General features: G+C 48.8%; 7 protein-coding genes across 7 annotated transcripts; 4 read left to right on the top strand and 3 right to left on the bottom strand.

Moving 5' to 3' along the window:
- Window positions 1-1,688: 1,688 nt before the first annotated feature.
- On the top strand, window positions 1,689-2,882 carry P175DRAFT_0554877 (uncharacterized protein; the record flags this gene model as incomplete). Its single annotated transcript, XM_040900591.1, has 5 exons — window positions 1,689-1,715; window positions 1,864-2,178; window positions 2,242-2,337; window positions 2,487-2,650; window positions 2,765-2,882. The coding sequence occupies 5 exons, from the start codon at window positions 1,689-1,691 to the stop codon at window positions 2,880-2,882; spliced, it is 720 nt and encodes a 239-aa protein (XP_040757039.1).
- Window positions 2,883-4,295: 1,413 nt separating this feature from the next.
- On the top strand, window positions 4,296-4,925 carry P175DRAFT_0529211 (uncharacterized protein; the record flags this gene model as incomplete). The annotated part of the gene is made up of 1 exon (XM_040899670.1): window positions 4,296-4,925. One exon carries the CDS (start codon window positions 4,296-4,298, stop codon window positions 4,923-4,925), a length of 630 nt encoding a protein of 209 aa, XP_040757038.1.
- Window positions 4,926-5,989: 1,064 nt separating this feature from the next.
- Window positions 5,990-8,460, bottom strand: P175DRAFT_0498738 (bifunctional C97 family peptidase/thioredoxin family protein). The gene is made up of 3 exons (XM_040896575.1): window positions 8,337-8,460; window positions 7,999-8,285; window positions 5,990-7,927 (listed from the first exon to the last, which is right to left on the bottom strand). Exons 2-3 carry the CDS (start codon window positions 8,086-8,088, stop codon window positions 6,398-6,400), a joined length of 1,620 nt encoding a protein of 539 aa, XP_040757037.1. The 5' UTR covers window positions 8,089-8,285; window positions 8,337-8,460; the 3' UTR covers window positions 5,990-6,397.
- Window positions 8,461-8,826: 366 nt separating this feature from the next.
- On the top strand, window positions 8,827-9,514 carry P175DRAFT_0507076 (EF-hand superfamily Ca2+-modulated protein; the record flags this gene model as incomplete). Its single annotated transcript, XM_040898239.1, has 3 exons — window positions 8,827-8,829; window positions 8,892-9,094; window positions 9,148-9,514. 3 exons carry the CDS (start codon window positions 8,827-8,829, stop codon window positions 9,512-9,514), a joined length of 573 nt encoding a protein of 190 aa, XP_040757036.1.
- A 368-nt stretch (window positions 9,515-9,882) lies between these two features.
- P175DRAFT_0554873 (ubiquitin-specific protease UBP1) lies at window positions 9,883-11,967 on the bottom strand (the record flags this gene model as incomplete). Its single annotated transcript, XM_040900590.1, has 1 exon — window positions 9,883-11,967. Exon 1 carries the CDS (start codon window positions 11,839-11,841, stop codon window positions 9,883-9,885), a length of 1,959 nt encoding a protein of 652 aa, XP_040757035.1. The 5' UTR covers window positions 11,842-11,967.
- A 193-nt stretch (window positions 11,968-12,160) lies between these two features.
- On the top strand, window positions 12,161-13,106 carry P175DRAFT_0554872 (Alb1 domain-containing protein; the record flags this gene model as incomplete). Its single annotated transcript, XM_040900589.1, has 3 exons — window positions 12,161-12,176; window positions 12,257-12,549; window positions 12,611-13,106. The coding sequence occupies 3 exons, from the start codon at window positions 12,161-12,163 to the stop codon at window positions 12,812-12,814; spliced, it is 513 nt and encodes a 170-aa protein (XP_040757034.1). The 3' UTR covers window positions 12,815-13,106.
- Window positions 12,865-15,599, bottom strand: vp16 (tethering complex subunit VPS16; the record flags this gene model as incomplete). Its single annotated transcript, XM_040899669.1, has 6 exons — window positions 12,865-13,113; window positions 13,173-14,443; window positions 14,490-15,078; window positions 15,124-15,252; window positions 15,299-15,405; window positions 15,455-15,599. 6 exons carry the CDS (start codon window positions 15,597-15,599, stop codon window positions 12,865-12,867), a joined length of 2,490 nt encoding a protein of 829 aa, XP_040757033.1.
- Window positions 15,600-15,664: the final 65 nt, after the last annotated feature.

Genomic DNA, 15,664 nt, shown 5'->3' with positions numbered 1-15,664 from the left:
CTCTTTAACTATCCGCGTCATCACCACCTTCACTTACGAGTTGTATTGCATGATATGGATTCTAAACTCTGATATTGAATAATAAATTGTAACCTCGTAATCAATCATGCCTTGATTCATTTCTACTCCGTAATTTACCGCCGTAGATCTGGGTTGACGATATTCCCGCAGACTAACACACAGCCCCCGACGTCATGTAAAAATGACAACAGGGCCCTCAAAATCGTTCTCTTGAAGCAAGTCATCTGAGCCTCAGCTCTGGTCCCTTAACTCCTCTCTATGGCGGCTACTGAATAATTAATTATCCCGACAACAACCCACATCAGGAATAATCCAGTCCTGCACCGCCGATCGCATCGCCAGTGGCAAGAATAGTAACAACCAACAGCGGTTAGGTACTTTTGTTACTAAATGGTCTAGACTCCTGATCGGGCGTCAATAGTATTCGGGTATATTCTGATCTCCCCTTCAGACGAGGCGAGAGGAGGAGGAGGAGGAGGCGGAGACCTGGGGCCCCAGACCGCAGCGTCACTCTTCAGTCAAAGTATCGTCGCCACATTCCATTCCTCACTTTTTTTTTTTTTTTTTTTTTTTTTTTTTTCAAGAGAGTTCGATTTTGATTCCGATTCAGACCAAGCTGGGGATATGAAGGCGCTCTCGGCTCGTCTTCAACTTTCCAGGTTGCGTCGTCCCGGTAAATAGTGCAGAGGCGGATGTACCGGGTGCAGCACCGTAAAGTAACCCTTTTCAAGTGCAGTCGAGTTTCAACCTAGATAACCGGTCCAGCGGAGAGAGAATGCCGTCTGCTGCATCCGCTGCGAGGGAGGGAGAACCGCGTAGTCAACACTTTAATTCTCGATTTGGATCTGTGTTTCCCATACCCCATATTCCGGAGCTGGGGACTTTACCTGCAGTATTGATGATCAAGGGAGGGAATGCATCCTCCCACCTAGGAAACTCAGGGAAGTGGAAGCCATGACTCGTGAGCCACAGCCCCGGATATGGCCGTGGCTGGGATTGATGATTTGCATCCGTATCCCCTGCTTGACGGGTATCAAAGCTCCAGCTCCCAGTGCTCCCGCGAAGGGAGAGAGAGAGAGGGGATTGATCTTCCCCGTTGATAGTTGACAGCAGTACTTTATCAGTCGACTCATCATATTATTTTTTTATTTGGTGCCCAAGCCGCACAACATGACAGGATAGCCAAGTCAAGTCTATCAGGCTGCCATCGATGACAAGTTGATAACTTATGGTATCGTAAAAACCAATAACGGATCAAGCGGTGTATCACCGCTCTTCCGCACGGTCGCGTTCCCTGCCGTCAAGCCGAGTTAGCCCCTACAGTGCTGTATCCGTAAATAGGGGACCTTATACGGAGTATTTTAAGAACAACAGAGGGGGGGGGGAAGAAAAATGGGGGTGAGAGGGAAGGGGGACAAGAAAGTACGGAGTACCGAGATGTGGCTATTGAGACTCACCACTTATCCGGATGCGGGTAATAAAGAGTAGCTAGGTACGGAGTACTCTGTACTCCGGGACTCCGTAGACTGAAGAGTTGTGGCTCAAGCCTCAGTGGGCGGAAATGCAGACTGGTATCCAGGACCGCGGGATGAGGAGGAGATCGATCAATGGTCATTCCTGGTTTCGTCACCTTACACCTTAAGTGCCGATTCCTCAGAATGTGCACGATGCCTGGTACATATGTAGGAGTGTCTGTGTGTCGAGCTTCCTTCCTATGAAGATAGTGGTCTAAGATAGGCAATCCGGAGTGCTAGACTTGAATAGTTTGTTTTGATGCATTAGTGGAAGTGAACATGCAGTCACATCCGCATGAAAGGCATATTGCAGTATACTGCACAGTAGCTGAGCTATGGAGTATATGTACGGATCAGAGCTATCTCTCCGGGGACCCGGAGCTCCCCATCGGTACCGAAGATCGATCATGGATCCAAACGGAAGAACGAAGCTGAGAAGCTCAAGAAGAGAAAAGGGGCTCCCAACTCCTGGAACCGGCCCCCTTCCCGCTGGATCCGCGGGCCTACCCGTGGCGACGTGGAGAAGACTGGTAACTGGATTGGACGTGGAACTTGGAAGGTATCTGACCAGTCTCAAATCCCAACCGCCCGACTGTTTGGAATTGGAGACTTTGGACTGGGAACTTTTCGGAGAGGCGGGGCGGTCTTGGATCCTTTGGTCCTTGGGCAGAGTCGTTGCTCATTGACTACCCGATTTCAGGGGTAGCAGAGCCGGATAGGATGGAGGATGGATACTAGTGGGAGAATCCGACACAGCGGTTCGATGTTCAGAAAGAAACGAAAAGGCCGTAAGAAGAAAATGGTGAGCTCCGCGAGTGGCGCCCCAGTAGTTACTGTTACTAGTTAGAGGTGGGTTATAATACCGAGTACTCCATACGAAATTTAAATAAGACCATAAAATAAAAGAATCTTCAAGATATCCTCCTTCCACATGCATGCAATCATTTCTAGTCCACGCCTGTTGTTAACCCAAATCATCTCCCCTCCAAAGTCTTCTCTAGCTGTCATCACCCGAGGAACCCTGGACAACAATACATCGAGGTGATGACAGCTAGAGAAGACTTTGGAGTAGAGATGATAGCGAGGGAATCGACCCGGTTTGGGTCGATAAGCGCGTGAGTTCTATCCATTATTTATAGGGAAACCTGTGCGACATTTCTGACTGTGAGGTATAGATACTATCCCACTTCTAGACTCTAATCGAAGTATCTTCTGGCCTATGCCTCCAGAGATCTCAACGGCGTGATGATGATTTTCAAGAACCCTGACTTCCGTGAACTTTCAGTTTGGACCCCGAATGAGGATGTGTTAGTTATGAGAGCTGCAAACGACTTTCTGCATCTTTAGTCGCCCTGATTTCTCTCACTAATTAGTCTAGTTTTACCTAGCAAATTGCTCATCCGCCTATCGGAACGTTGGCTACTCTAGAAATTCCAATTTTTTTTCCGTACCTACAGTTAATACTCTTCATATTTAAATCAAAATTCATTAAGACGAACCGGAAGAAAGAAGATGTGATTTGAGACCAGAGTACTCCGTACTCCGTACTATTGGATCAGTTGGATTCGAGAATAAGAATGGTCTATCTTCAGATAGCCGTACAGGATGGATGCAGCTGCGGAAGCAGGGGTCCTTCTTCTACAAAAGTACGGATTCTCTTCTCTGTACGGGGGACTCCGTAATCAACGGGCTTTGAATCTATCATTTACTGTATATCATGATGATGAATGTGATGAATGTGATGAATGCTTCACAGGGACAGTTCATCACCACAGTACAGAGTAGAAGCTCCCGAAAGAGTTTTTTGTTTCAAAATGAATCTGGACCTCGGCTGTTCCTCGACATCGTACTCCCTGGCTTCTCGAAACGTCCCAAGTCACGATCATCCATTCGGTCGGGTCTCTAGTTGACAAGGCCTGGAATTAGGTAGGGAACTAAGTTGGTCTCGACTCTTCTCCGAACTTTTCATATGATGAGTCTCAGTCTCTCACTTGGAAATTATATTCTCGGTACCTTTACCAGAGTAGGTTCGGCCACAGTGGGTCGCGGGGAGACGGAAGAGCCGAGCACTCTAGATGAACCGGAGAGGGAGTACTCTGGATAGAATTCCCCTCCCGGGTAAGAAGGACAAGTGTTTGTGTTTTGACCGCCAGGTGAAGGACATGGCAACATATAGTTACCACGGAGCGGTGAGTTGGAATGAAACATTTTCATCTACCGGGAATATTCCGGAGTATACAGAGAGAGTATGGAGGATTTTTCCGACCCTACTTGAGGTGGAATCCTTCACCCGTCAGAAATCAATTATCCAAGTCAAAAAAAGATACATCCACTCAGTCAGATGGAATCCTTGGTACGGAGTATCACCAGCTGAACTTGAGATCTTTCAAACATTCCCTCTCCTGTCCTGCAGCCAGATTCACATTTCTGACATTTTTGACTGGTCCTTTTTTTTTTTTTTTTTTTTTTTTTTTTGGTCTCATTCACAGTGGGGCGGGTTTTCTTCTTTTTTTATTTTATTATTGATTTATTTTAATCAATCAATAAATAAATCAAAAAAAATAAATAATACATTTTTCCCCCCTCTCGCCTTATCTGCTGGGATATAATATAATAATGCAAGGGAGTCCAGACCAGACACCTCCCCGATCGATCTGGCCCTTCCCTTCCATATATCATCCTACTTAACCCCCCATCCTCTACTGTTTCTTCCCTCGTTCAACTCTTCTCAACATCCATCTCCTCTCTTCCACAGACACCATGTATCCATTTCTTCCCTGGAGTCATAACCAGGCCAGTATTCGCTCCACTCCGAGTGAGGCCAGCCCCAGCACACACCATGTGTCCTTCAGCTTCAGCTTTGGCAGCGCCTACTCACCCACGGCCATGCCTCCTCCTCCTCCCCCTTCTCCTACCGACTCGTTGCTCGACATTACCCCGCGCAAGTGTTCCTTTTCACATGGTTACTCGATGAACAACGCCTGTGCCTTCCCATCATGGCCCAATCGCCCGTCTCTGATCAGCGCCGACTCGGAGGGGTCGAGTGCCAGCGCCTATCTTTCTGACGAAGATCTATTCCCCGATGGCCCGATTCCGAGCGAGCTTGCAGTTGACGAAGAATCTGCCGCCATCGAACCCTCCATGGGCGCTGGCGACCTGACTACCGAGCAACAGATCCAACTCCTCCGTGCGGCGGCTGAAGAAGAAGCTCAACGAGCACAATTCCTGGCTCAAGTTCAAGCCCATGCCAAAGCCCAGCAAGCTCTGCGAGTCGCTCAACTGGCGACAGTGGAGCGGGAGAACTCCAAGCGTAAGAAGCGCAAGCCTGTTGTTACAGAGAAAAAACGACGAACCACCTCGTCCTCCAAGGCCGTTGTTTACCGTACATAGACAACGGACGGGGCTGGGTGTGACTTGTTTTTTTTTTTTTTCCGTTTCGTTTCTTCTCTGTAACAACATTCCTCCAAGCTTCAGCATAGATACCCCACGCGCGGTGTTTTTTTTTTTTTTATGATTTTTTTTTATTACCGTGTCCCACACGTCAAACTGGAAGTTGGTTACCGTGTACTACACGTTTTTCTTTTCTTCCATCCTCTTCTTGGACGCGTTGGAGGGGTACGACTTTCTCAGTCCATCACCCAATTCGGAAACTTGTGAGACCCGTGATTTGGTGCCCGAATTCGCTGCCTGGTGACTGGCCGCTTACCTAATTTCACTGTCGCAGTCGGCGCATCGCTTTTAATTCTTTCTTTCTTTCTTTCTGCACGCCAGACAGGGCCCAAGCAAGCCTATCATCTGCACTGTTCTCACCGCCAGTCATCTAGACAAATGAGTCATGGATGCTGACGCTTTTCTTTCAATTCTTTCTGACCCTTATTCTGCGATCCGCGGGTAACATTTAATTCTTGTTTCTTTGCTCCAGTCGATTCCATTTCGGGAAATTGGTTTCTACTCTACATTCTGGTCATCATCTGCTTTCTAGCGTCGGTCTCTGTCGGTCTCTGTCGGTCTCATGTTTAGATACCCCGTCTTGTACTTAGTTATCATCATCTTCTTCTTCTTCATACCCGAGCCAGTTACACAGGCTCTGGGGTTTTTATTTTATTTTCTGCATAGCTTAGCGACATACCCATTGATTTCTAGCCATCATAGCATGTGAATGATATACGATAATAATCTTTCTTCGAAATTCGTTTCTGATATTCATTTCCCATATTCATGTGATGAAGTCATGTCAGACTACTGTAGCTCTCCAACGTGTTAGCTATCTATCGTGTTTCGCCCATGTGAATGTAACATTTATCTTTATCTTTTTCTTTTTAAAAAGAATAAAAATAAGATTAACACTGTATACATACATATATACATACATATATACATACATACATACATACATACATACATACATACATACATACATACATACATACATACATACAATAAAAAAAATGATATGCTCTACATTTTATAGTTTCGTAGTTTAGTTCCGGAAGATAGCCCTAGATTATACCATACCATGCTATATAATATCATTTCACTGATAAAACCCAAGCTGCGTTCGATCTGTTTTACCCTCATCCTAGAACTTGTGGATTTATTTGACGCTTTCTGTGGACTCGGCTGGGGATTTGTTCTCAGACTAGGTATGTATACATCTATATATATGTATATATAGTCATGTTCACACCGTGCAAGTATGTTCATGTTATTATTGAAAGGTAACCAGGAACTAGAATCAGCTGAGTAGTCTAGACATAGTATATGATTCCCAATTTTTTTTTTTTTTTTTTTTATCTGTAGGTGCAGCCTGTATAGTTGCATAGCGGCTGGTCCGTCTGTCTGTATACGGATCGATCTATCTATTATCGAGGCGAGGGGGTTAATTCCGTCCCTAACAACTCCCCTCCTACCTCCTTCACTAACCCCTGCTCCCCCTTGAACTTCTCTACACCCCCCTTGGCCTTGACCGTCTCCGCAACCCCCATCGCCTTACATAGATCCAGCACGGTGCCGTCCGGGGGCGCCTCGTAAACAATCAACCCCAGGGCAAAGAGCAGCCCATGCAACGCCTCGGGACTGTCTTGTTCTTGGTCGATCGCCTCGACGAGAGACGCAGTGAGCTCGACCTGGGATTCTTCCGTGAGAGGCTCGGGCTCAGGAGGTTCCTGAATACGAGCGTTGTGGTTGAATGCGGCGAGATTGTAGGCCAGGGACGCCGCGACAACGCGCAGGTTGGTGTGTGTGTCCAGGAGACTAGCGGTGGTGAGGGCTAGAAGAGTGCTGCGGAGGTTGGCACTGCCGTCACTGCCGTTGGTATACGGGGCGTGGGGGAGTGACAGATGATCGAGGCAAAGAGGACTGTTGAAGAGGTTGCAGCCGAGCTGGAGCATGACAATCCGGAGGCTGTACGGAAGTGTGGAGAGATTGTCGGTGGAAAGTAAAGTGGCCAAGGTGGTGTGGTTCGGTTCTTCCGCGAAGAAAGCGGCCACCCTGGTATCGATGAAGAGTAGCCGCGCAAGGTCAAGGACGGCAAAGCGGTTCTCGAGTGGCGTGGCGTGGAAGGTTGACTGGAGATAGGCTGCGAAGGAAGGTAGATCGGATGGGAGTGGAACATCAGCTAGCCTGGTGGCATTGTCACTACGGCGCTTAATAAAGTCGATGATAGACAGCAGGCGGGGGTCTTTGTCGTGCGGCTGCAGTTTCTGAGCGAGCTTCTCAAGCGGAGGAGTTTTCTTATACATCACGTAGTTGGTGATGGACCTCTGGAGACTCGGGAGATGCAGCTGGCGGTGTCGATGCACGGGGTACGCCATTTCCAGGAGCAGGCGGACGTTGCCTCGGAGTTTGCCCGGGTCTGCGCCGCTCCATTCATCGAGCTTCTCGCCTCGGAGGAAGGTCATGAAGGTTGGGGTCGCACGCACGTTGTATTTCATGCTGACGTCGTAGGCAGTGCTGATGTCTACTTTGACGAGGACGGCTCTGCGGCCGGCTTCTGCAGCGAGTTCATCATATGTGGGATATACCATCTTGCATGGCGGGCAAGTAGCTGAGGTGAAGAAAATAACGGCACATGAATTTGATGCAGAAGCGAGGTGTGCATCAAGCTGGCTCAGGTTGGTGACAATCTGAACTGTTGCGCTAGGCGCAGCCGCAGCTGGTGAGGAGACGCTCGGTACTGCGCGGGGTGCAGCAGGCTGGATTCCAGACGGGCCAGGGGCTTGAGTCACACCACGAAGGGCTGATTCAATCTGAGGTTTCAGCATTTGGCCAAAAGGGGTGCTCAGAAATGTCTCTGGCAGGTTCCGGATGTGCTCAGGGATGCTCTTCCCGACGAGAAACATGGCTAGGTCTTGGGTGAAGTTATTGCAATTGTGAAGGAAGAGATCATAAGACTTCTTAATTTAGTAAATTTTTTTCTTTTCTTTAAAATCAGGGTTGGCAGGGTCTTTTGAGATGGACATACCTCCGGTGTATAGATCGAGGCTAGGGATTGGAGGTACTCCTCTATCACCTCTAGGGGGAGCTCCGTGGTCCCCATATGGACCTTCTCCATGGGTTGTCCGTGATGTGTGCTTCCAGGGAGAGCCGTTTGAATCCCCTGTCCAAAGTAGTACTCGACATTATTCAATACCAAGGACGTGTGGTAAATAGCATCAATTTGTATCCCGGTCAAAGGGAGCGAGTACTATAGGAATTAGACTGCACACCCATTCTATTGACGAAAAAGGCACGTACCATTCGTGCAAGCCCCTAGAATACATGTTAACAGTGAAACCCATTAGAGGGACGTAAAGGCACTACCTTGGACAGGTCGTACACATACAGCTCTAGATCCATCTCAGTGGACGAGGCAGGAGCTGGATTTCTTTCGCGAATTCACTAAAAGTTAATCAAATCTCAAGCATTCATGCACGATGGATTGCAATATCAGTCACAGAGAAGATCCAAATACCGGGAAATCAGAATCTCTAAGTGGTGTATTTGGGTGTCCGTTAAATATTGCAATGAGAAGAAATGCGCAGCCTTTCTCGAACCGGTTACGTCAGCAATCACGAGGATCTGAAGCATTCCGCGATCTTCGATGAGATGCGACAACAACTCCAAGGTATTGCCTTCCGCCACTACTAGGTACCAGTGCACACGCATTCATTTTGTGAGGTGATGGTTGGTGAAAGCTTATAATAGTAATAGCTTCCCCCTTTTTGCACTACCAATGGCTGGAGCTCCACTCTCTTAGTACGTGCTTGGACTTCAATCGCAAAGGCAGCTGACAGCGCCTCAACCCAGCGACATGGTAAGCTACCTAAGAGCCTGCTGATGCTCCGCTGTGACGCCTAATAACCCATGTCGCGACAGCCTCCTAAGAAGCGCGGAGCTGCCGCCGTATCCTCATCGGCACCTAAGAAACGACAATCCAAGCTGGCCAAGGAGAACGACATCACCGCGGACGAGGAAAACGAGATCAAGGAAGTTTTCCATATCTTTTCAGAACCCAATGAGGAGTTTCCCAAAGAAAAGGAAGGTGTGATTGCCCAAGAGGACGTCCGGAAAGCTCTTGTGTAGGTTTCCTTCCCTGCTTCTCTACCTATCGTAGATCCTGACGCGGGATAAGAGCGCTGGGCCTCCCACCCTCTGACTCAAGCGAACTCGAATCCATACTCGCCGCAGTTGACCCAACCGGAACCGGCTTCGTCCCTTACGAGCCCTTTCTATCCGTCGCCGCAGCAAAGTTAAGGTCACGGTCTGATGAGGCCATGTCTGCTGAAGTGGATGCGGCTTACCAACTATTTACGAAAGGTACAGAAGGTCCCATTACTTTTGGCCATTTGCGGCGAATTGCACGGGAATTGAAAGAGGATAAAATCGACGATGCGCTCCTGAGGGATATGATATTGGAAGCGAATGGCGGCGCCGGTGTCGATGCTGGTGTAACTTTGGAGCAGTTTCAGGAGATTATGATGAGGGCTGGCGTTTTCTAAACTAGTATTGATCCTGCCGGCGTTTTGGTTTACTGCGTAGTATCCGGTTTACACAGATTTAGGCGCCAGGGCTGTCCCTTTTTCCTTGCATTCAACGGCGCCGGCATAAGTTTATTACGACTACTGTTTTGATTTCTTGCCGTGGAATCAAATTATGAAATAACATATCGCTTGAGATACGGCCTGAGTACAATATCCAGATACCAACCCCATTGCCGTAAAGGGTACATGTAGGGGAAAAAAATGTTGATGTAAACAAAAAACGCCTTCCAATGCGTTGCACTTCGGGGTATCATAAGTCAACATGTCAAGTATGCTTCGAGTTGTAGTCAGGTAAAGAGACAAAAGGCTGTCTGTGCACTGGATGCTCAATCAACTTCAAGGCTAACCTTTTCACACTCCAGGCCAATCCTCTCAGAAGTTGAGACGCTAGTGGCTCTCGATGTGTTAGAAGACATATCTTCAGGGGACGTGTAGCTTGAGCCGGTCCCTGAGTTTTCGACTTCATTGATATCCAGCTCCCGCGCATCGCACGTGGAAGCCTCGACAGCCTCGTAGAATAGCATGAAAGCCCCTCCCTGAGACATGACACTGCCTTCGCTGACCATTTGGACATCCTCATCACTAAGCCGATACCAACGCTCGGATTTTTCCTTATCACCATCTTCCTCCAACACTGCATCTGGAACGTGAGCAGGAAAGGTGCCAGTCGAATGCTTTCTGTAACATATGTAGTGACCATTCTCGTGGCGACCATAGTGCGTGACCACCGCACGTAGTTCATAGTGGTGTCCAAAGGTATCCCTCATCACCCCTGTCTGTGGAAGCATCGAGACCCGGGGATCAATGCCCCAGTTTTCGATGCTTTGGTCAATAGAACCTCGGGATTCCGCTCCCAAGCACCATTCGCCAAGATCGAAGGATTTGGGAAACTTAACCGCCGCATAATTTTTTCTCAGCAATCCAGTATGCTCGTCAAAGACACTCCGGTTGATATGAATTACAAAGCACTTAGGGGGCCGAGCGATGACGGCTTGCCGAGACTTGGTTGTGGAAACTCTGTTTTTCGAGGGGATGTGGCATTTCTTTGACAAGGTCCTCTCCGTGAAGTCACAGTCATCTAGTGCCTCCTGCACCGCTTGCAACCGTTGCTCAGCGGATGCTTTGAGCGCATCTGATATTTTTGGCGAATCAGGCGTCTGTGAAGGTTTTCCATCATCCTCAATCTGTTGTAGAAGGTTACGCAGCTGCTCTTGAGCACGGAGCAAAGTACACTTTGCACATTCTACTCCCTCAATCGGCTCTAGATGCATGTAGTGATCCAGACAGTTGCGAACGTCATATTCAAACCCCGACCCGAGAGGTACCGTCAGGCAGTTGAAAGGGATGAGAGATAACCCTTCTGTCCATCCACATTGCATACAACCCACTCTCTGCGCAAGAAGGCCGTCTAGGGGGTTGCGGAAAGACTGGTTCTCCGCGTGTGGGCTTATGGTAGTAAGATCATTCGATGAATCTCGCACTGAGTTGGACCCGATGACGTGTTCTTGAGGCCCTGCCATTTTCAGCCCCAGGTTGCGTGTCTTCCGTCGTGTAGCTTGGTGCACTTCATAATCTATCTGGTCCACCACCTTCGAAAAGTATTCCTGCGCATCCTGTTGTTGCCAGCTGCTCATCGATTTAAGGTCCGGGGGGGTCCATAGTCGCTGTCCGTAGTTCTCTGCATTATTCAGTCGTTCAATAATCCCTTTAAGAGCTTGGTGTGTCGAAAAGGCGGGCTTCTCGCTAAGGGCGTCGATGTTGCGTTCCAAAAACTCCGCAAATGACGGTAGAGAAGCCAGCCCCTGGATTATGCTGTTTTGATAGCATGAATTATCCCAGTTTCCTAAACCTGGCGGCAAGCTATCCTTGCTACCTAGTAGTGCGGTGCTGAGTCCCGAGAAGGCGGTGGCACGAGGGAGGAGAGACGCGAACGAGGTATTATCGAGACCGAGGATTCGTTGCATAGCCTCGCTTTTAGCCTGGGACGTCATGGGGGTAAGGGTTGCGTCCGTCGTGTCCGATTTTGTTCCTTTCGAATCTAGAGCAACGACAATCCGCGATGGCGTCAAATAGACGACGATATCCCAGACAAGACGAGCCAACGAGGCAGTGACTGATCCAAAACGACTCAAAAGAAAAAGGACGGATACCGCAGTCACAAGGATATAAGCTAGGTTTGGGTTATTCCGTAAATGCTGCAGCAAGGTGTCATAGTGGTTATTAGACTTCGCGCTGTTGAAGGGACTCTGAGTGAGGACATCAACCCCCTCTCTGCGAGCATTCATGGCTGATCAAGGGAAAGAAAACTGCACGGCATAGAGACGGTGGTGTTGTTATGTACATGGGCAACCTGCAGGTCGACAAGGAGAAAATCGATGGATGAGGTCAAAGGCAACTTCACCTCTAAATGGACTGCTGCAGATCGGATCGGCTGCATAGTAAGCGCGTTCCCGTTGCGTTTGGGGTCGCTGTCGCTACCTGGATGGCGGTTTTTTATCGATAGTCGATCTCCACAAAAAAAAAAAAATAATAATTCTACGAAGCAGTGGAAAGAAAGATAGAAAAAACAATTCATATCTCTCTGGCCACACTGGGACCTGGATTATGGCCAAAGCAAGACGTAAGTACAGCTGCATCTACTGTGGAAGCAAATTTTCACGGAAAACTATATGTATTCTAACTCGATCGTATAACAACCAGCCCAGTCCAAACACTCCCGTGCTGCAAGACGGGCAGCTTCCCCGAGTCTCGATGTCGACAAGTCCTTGACGTCCCTCCCTCGGGCTGAGAAAACTCCTGTGCAGCGGGAATCAATTCTTGCCGACCGTGCTAATGCGGGCATCTCTAAGAAACAGTCGAAACCCAAACCCAAATCAAGAGTGCAGAAATTAAGACAACAAAAGGGTATTCAAAGGGCAGAGGCGGTTTTTGACCAGATGGAAAACAAGGTGACCAAGAGCGCCAACCGCGCAAAAGCCGTAAAATCTCGAAGGGTATGTGGTTGAATTCGTGCAATAGACCTCCAGTCATTAACTCCGATACACCGTGGATTAGGCCGATTGGGAGGATCTTAATCGTAAAACGGCCAAGTCTATGTTCGCCGCCCTCAACGCTGCTGAAGATAACGACGATGATGCTATGGTCGACGATTCGGGGGCCCCTGCCACAAGCAAACCAGCTTCGCGCCCAGTCCCTGTTGCACAAAATCCCGTGGTGGACGAACCCGCAACGATCGATGAGGACGACGAAATTACTTGAGTGTGAATGAGGTGGTTCGGGAATTGAGATACGAAACTGGTCGCATCCAACTATTTCTTTGGCCGAAGCTGATTGATCATCCGACCAATCTCGACCGCGGATGGGCCGGAGGTCTTCGATTGAAGATTTTCGAGAGTATTGACATCCTTGGCTTTGAAAGCTTCCTCTCCGGCTTTGACAATCATTCCGCATTTCACCCACATTTCAATTCTGTCCTCCGCGGGGAGGTTGGTGCATTTCGGGACGAATACAGAAGCAAGCTTTGTGTTTCCAGCGCCTAAAATCTCGTTATAGAAGGGCTATTATGATTCATGTCAGCATATAGATATATAAACTAATTGATGATCGACGCGCTTACCTCCCATCCTATCGGGGACTTTTTGACCTTGCCGATTTCCTCCAATTCGCCCCAATCACGCTTGGCCACTAGGGCCCTTAACCTTAGCCACCAGTATGTTTTCTCCGGCATCTTGAAGTCGCCCTGGATCTTTTGCGCTCGTTTCCCGTAGCCGGATCGGATTAATCTGTAGATGGTCTCATTTAGACTTAGGCCCAGGAACTCGGATCTTTCTGCCAAGTCTTTGTCAAGCGCTTCCTGGACCTTGAGCAGTTGAGACGACTCGGAGAGTAGCTTCTGGTGGAGCACCACCGTGGGGTCTTTCGAATCTGCCAGTAATCGGGATGCTAACTGGAGCTTTTCCTGTTTGCGTGCCAGGTCGGTCTCGCTCAAGGCCTCCGAAAGAAGGACATTTGAGCCATCGACAGGACGATCGTCTTGATAAAAGAGATCCTTTAACAGTTCAGTGTCTTCCCCTCTAGCAGTAGTTTCCACGAGCGCAGAGGCTGTTGGGCGGGTGTTTATCATCCTAAAAAAGCTAGCAAGAGGAAGCTTCCCCTTCAGATGAATCAGGACGTAGTTGATGAGGTCATCATCTCCGCTCTGAATAGCCTTATCTAGTGCAATCTCGTCTTCCTCCATATTAAGCAGCAATGGAACCTGTTTCCCGGCCCGCGGTTCGTGGTTCAAGAGTTGGGTAGCTAGATGTGCTCGACCCTCATCGTATGCGGCCTGTGCGATAACTTCAAAAGAAATGCCCGGCTTTCCTTCCAGTCTCTGCACGATAAGTCTGCAAACAGCTTCATCGTCGACTGTTGACACCTTGACTTTCTGGCTGGCCCAGTGGACGTATATCTTGTCAGCGGGGATTTGCAGGTATTCCGAGACACGAATTGCAAGTAGATATTCACGCCGGTTCACCAGACGTTCAATCAGTTTCTCTGAGGTCAGGCGCATGTATTGCTCGTAGGAAATGGGTAATCCGATCTTGAAGTCTCTAACCGCCTGCAAGACTCGCAATTTCTCGGTCATCTCCACAAACTCGTCGCTGTTATATAGGTCTAGCACTGATTTTCCGAACGAAGCAGCTTTTAGCAATCGCTTTTGCCAGTGGACATCAAATTCATGTCCAGCTGCCTTGACGCAGGTATCAACAGCTTCCGGGAGGCTGGATCGGATTCGTTGAATGTTTTCGTCTGCTTTCGGTGACTTTCTGTCCAGAAGGTCAATAGAGTCCAGGAGAACAGATGCTGGAGATGTTGATCCAAGCCGAAAGATCGCCTCGGTCACGTCTGCTAACGTTAGTTCTGGAGCTGAGTAAGAGACAAGTCGGCGTACCTGAGACTTTATGCAGATATTCGTATGTATCGTTGGTGATAAGTCCCACGCCGTCAAACTCTGGTAGAACATGAACAGTTCCATCGTAGTAGTATCGGGCAGCAGCGCCATTAGGGCCGATGAGATGCACCTCGTCCTCCCATGCGATAACAACAGCATCATCACCACACCAGTCCACAGTACGGGGAGTAACCCGAGACTCTGGATCGTATTCACTAAACTTACTCTGAAAATCGCTGCTCACCACCCACACTTTCCCTTCGGCGGTAATAAGCGCCACGAATCGTCCGGTTGGAGACACACTCGCGTGCTTGAACGGGCCGTTCTGGAGCACTTTATCCTCTGCTTCCGTAGGGTCGATTAGGTAGACCGTCTTGTCGACAGCAAGCAGAACCTCGACCGAACGAGACAGTGTGTAAGCTGGTGGAATCAGTGACCATGAAGCGACCTCTCCTTCCGGGCAAGCGGCTAGAAGTTTTGGACGTGGTTCATCATAATTTGATACAGCGATCAGCTGGTTGTTCGAAAGTAAGGCCACAAAGCCAGAGTTCCAGAACCGGCATGCTCTCACCCCATACTCTTCGGCTCCCTGCACACATTAGCTTGGTACAACTGCAAATTGAGAGGGACGTACATTTCCAAGAGAAAAGGAGGTGAAGTCGCCGTACAACCCGAAGTACCGTCGGACGGTACCATCCTCTGTAATAACCAGGAGTTCCTCCTGGTCGGACCATCCGAGTCCTCTAATCGTGCCATGCTCCCACTGGAACGGTTAGACATGCTGGTGGTATCGGACAGGAGCGACTCACATTCAACCTATTGATCAAGTTTCCGGAGCGGGAATAGATGTCAATGTTCGACTTGGTGGTCTGCGCATCTTTGAATCTGAACGGCTTGCTTTCATCCCGATGCAAAGCTATTATTGTCAACAACAGCAGTGCAGAGCATCAATGAATATGACATACCAATAGCCCCGCCATATGGCGCGGCGGCGACGATGTAGTTCTCTAACTCTACGTCCTCATCGAAGACCGAATAATACACGGGGACCTTGCGGTAAAAGCTACTCCCCAGCCTCTCCCAATTAGCCAGAGGGTTTGATGGTGCCATTTAGAAAAGAAGTCTCATCCGAGGACGAGAAGCAGGCAGTGGGCCAATTCTTGAAGCAACAGGAG

The sequence above is a fragment of the Aspergillus ochraceoroseus genome (assembly GCF_002846915.1).
Source record: "Aspergillus ochraceoroseus IBT 24754 chromosome Unknown P175scaffold_1, whole genome shotgun sequence".
In the NCBI taxonomy this organism is placed as follows: Eukaryota; Fungi; Ascomycota; class Eurotiomycetes; order Eurotiales; family Aspergillaceae; genus Aspergillus; species Aspergillus ochraceoroseus.
The sequence above is the reverse complement of the archived record's forward strand: the minus strand, read 5'-3'. Positions and strand labels throughout refer to the sequence as shown.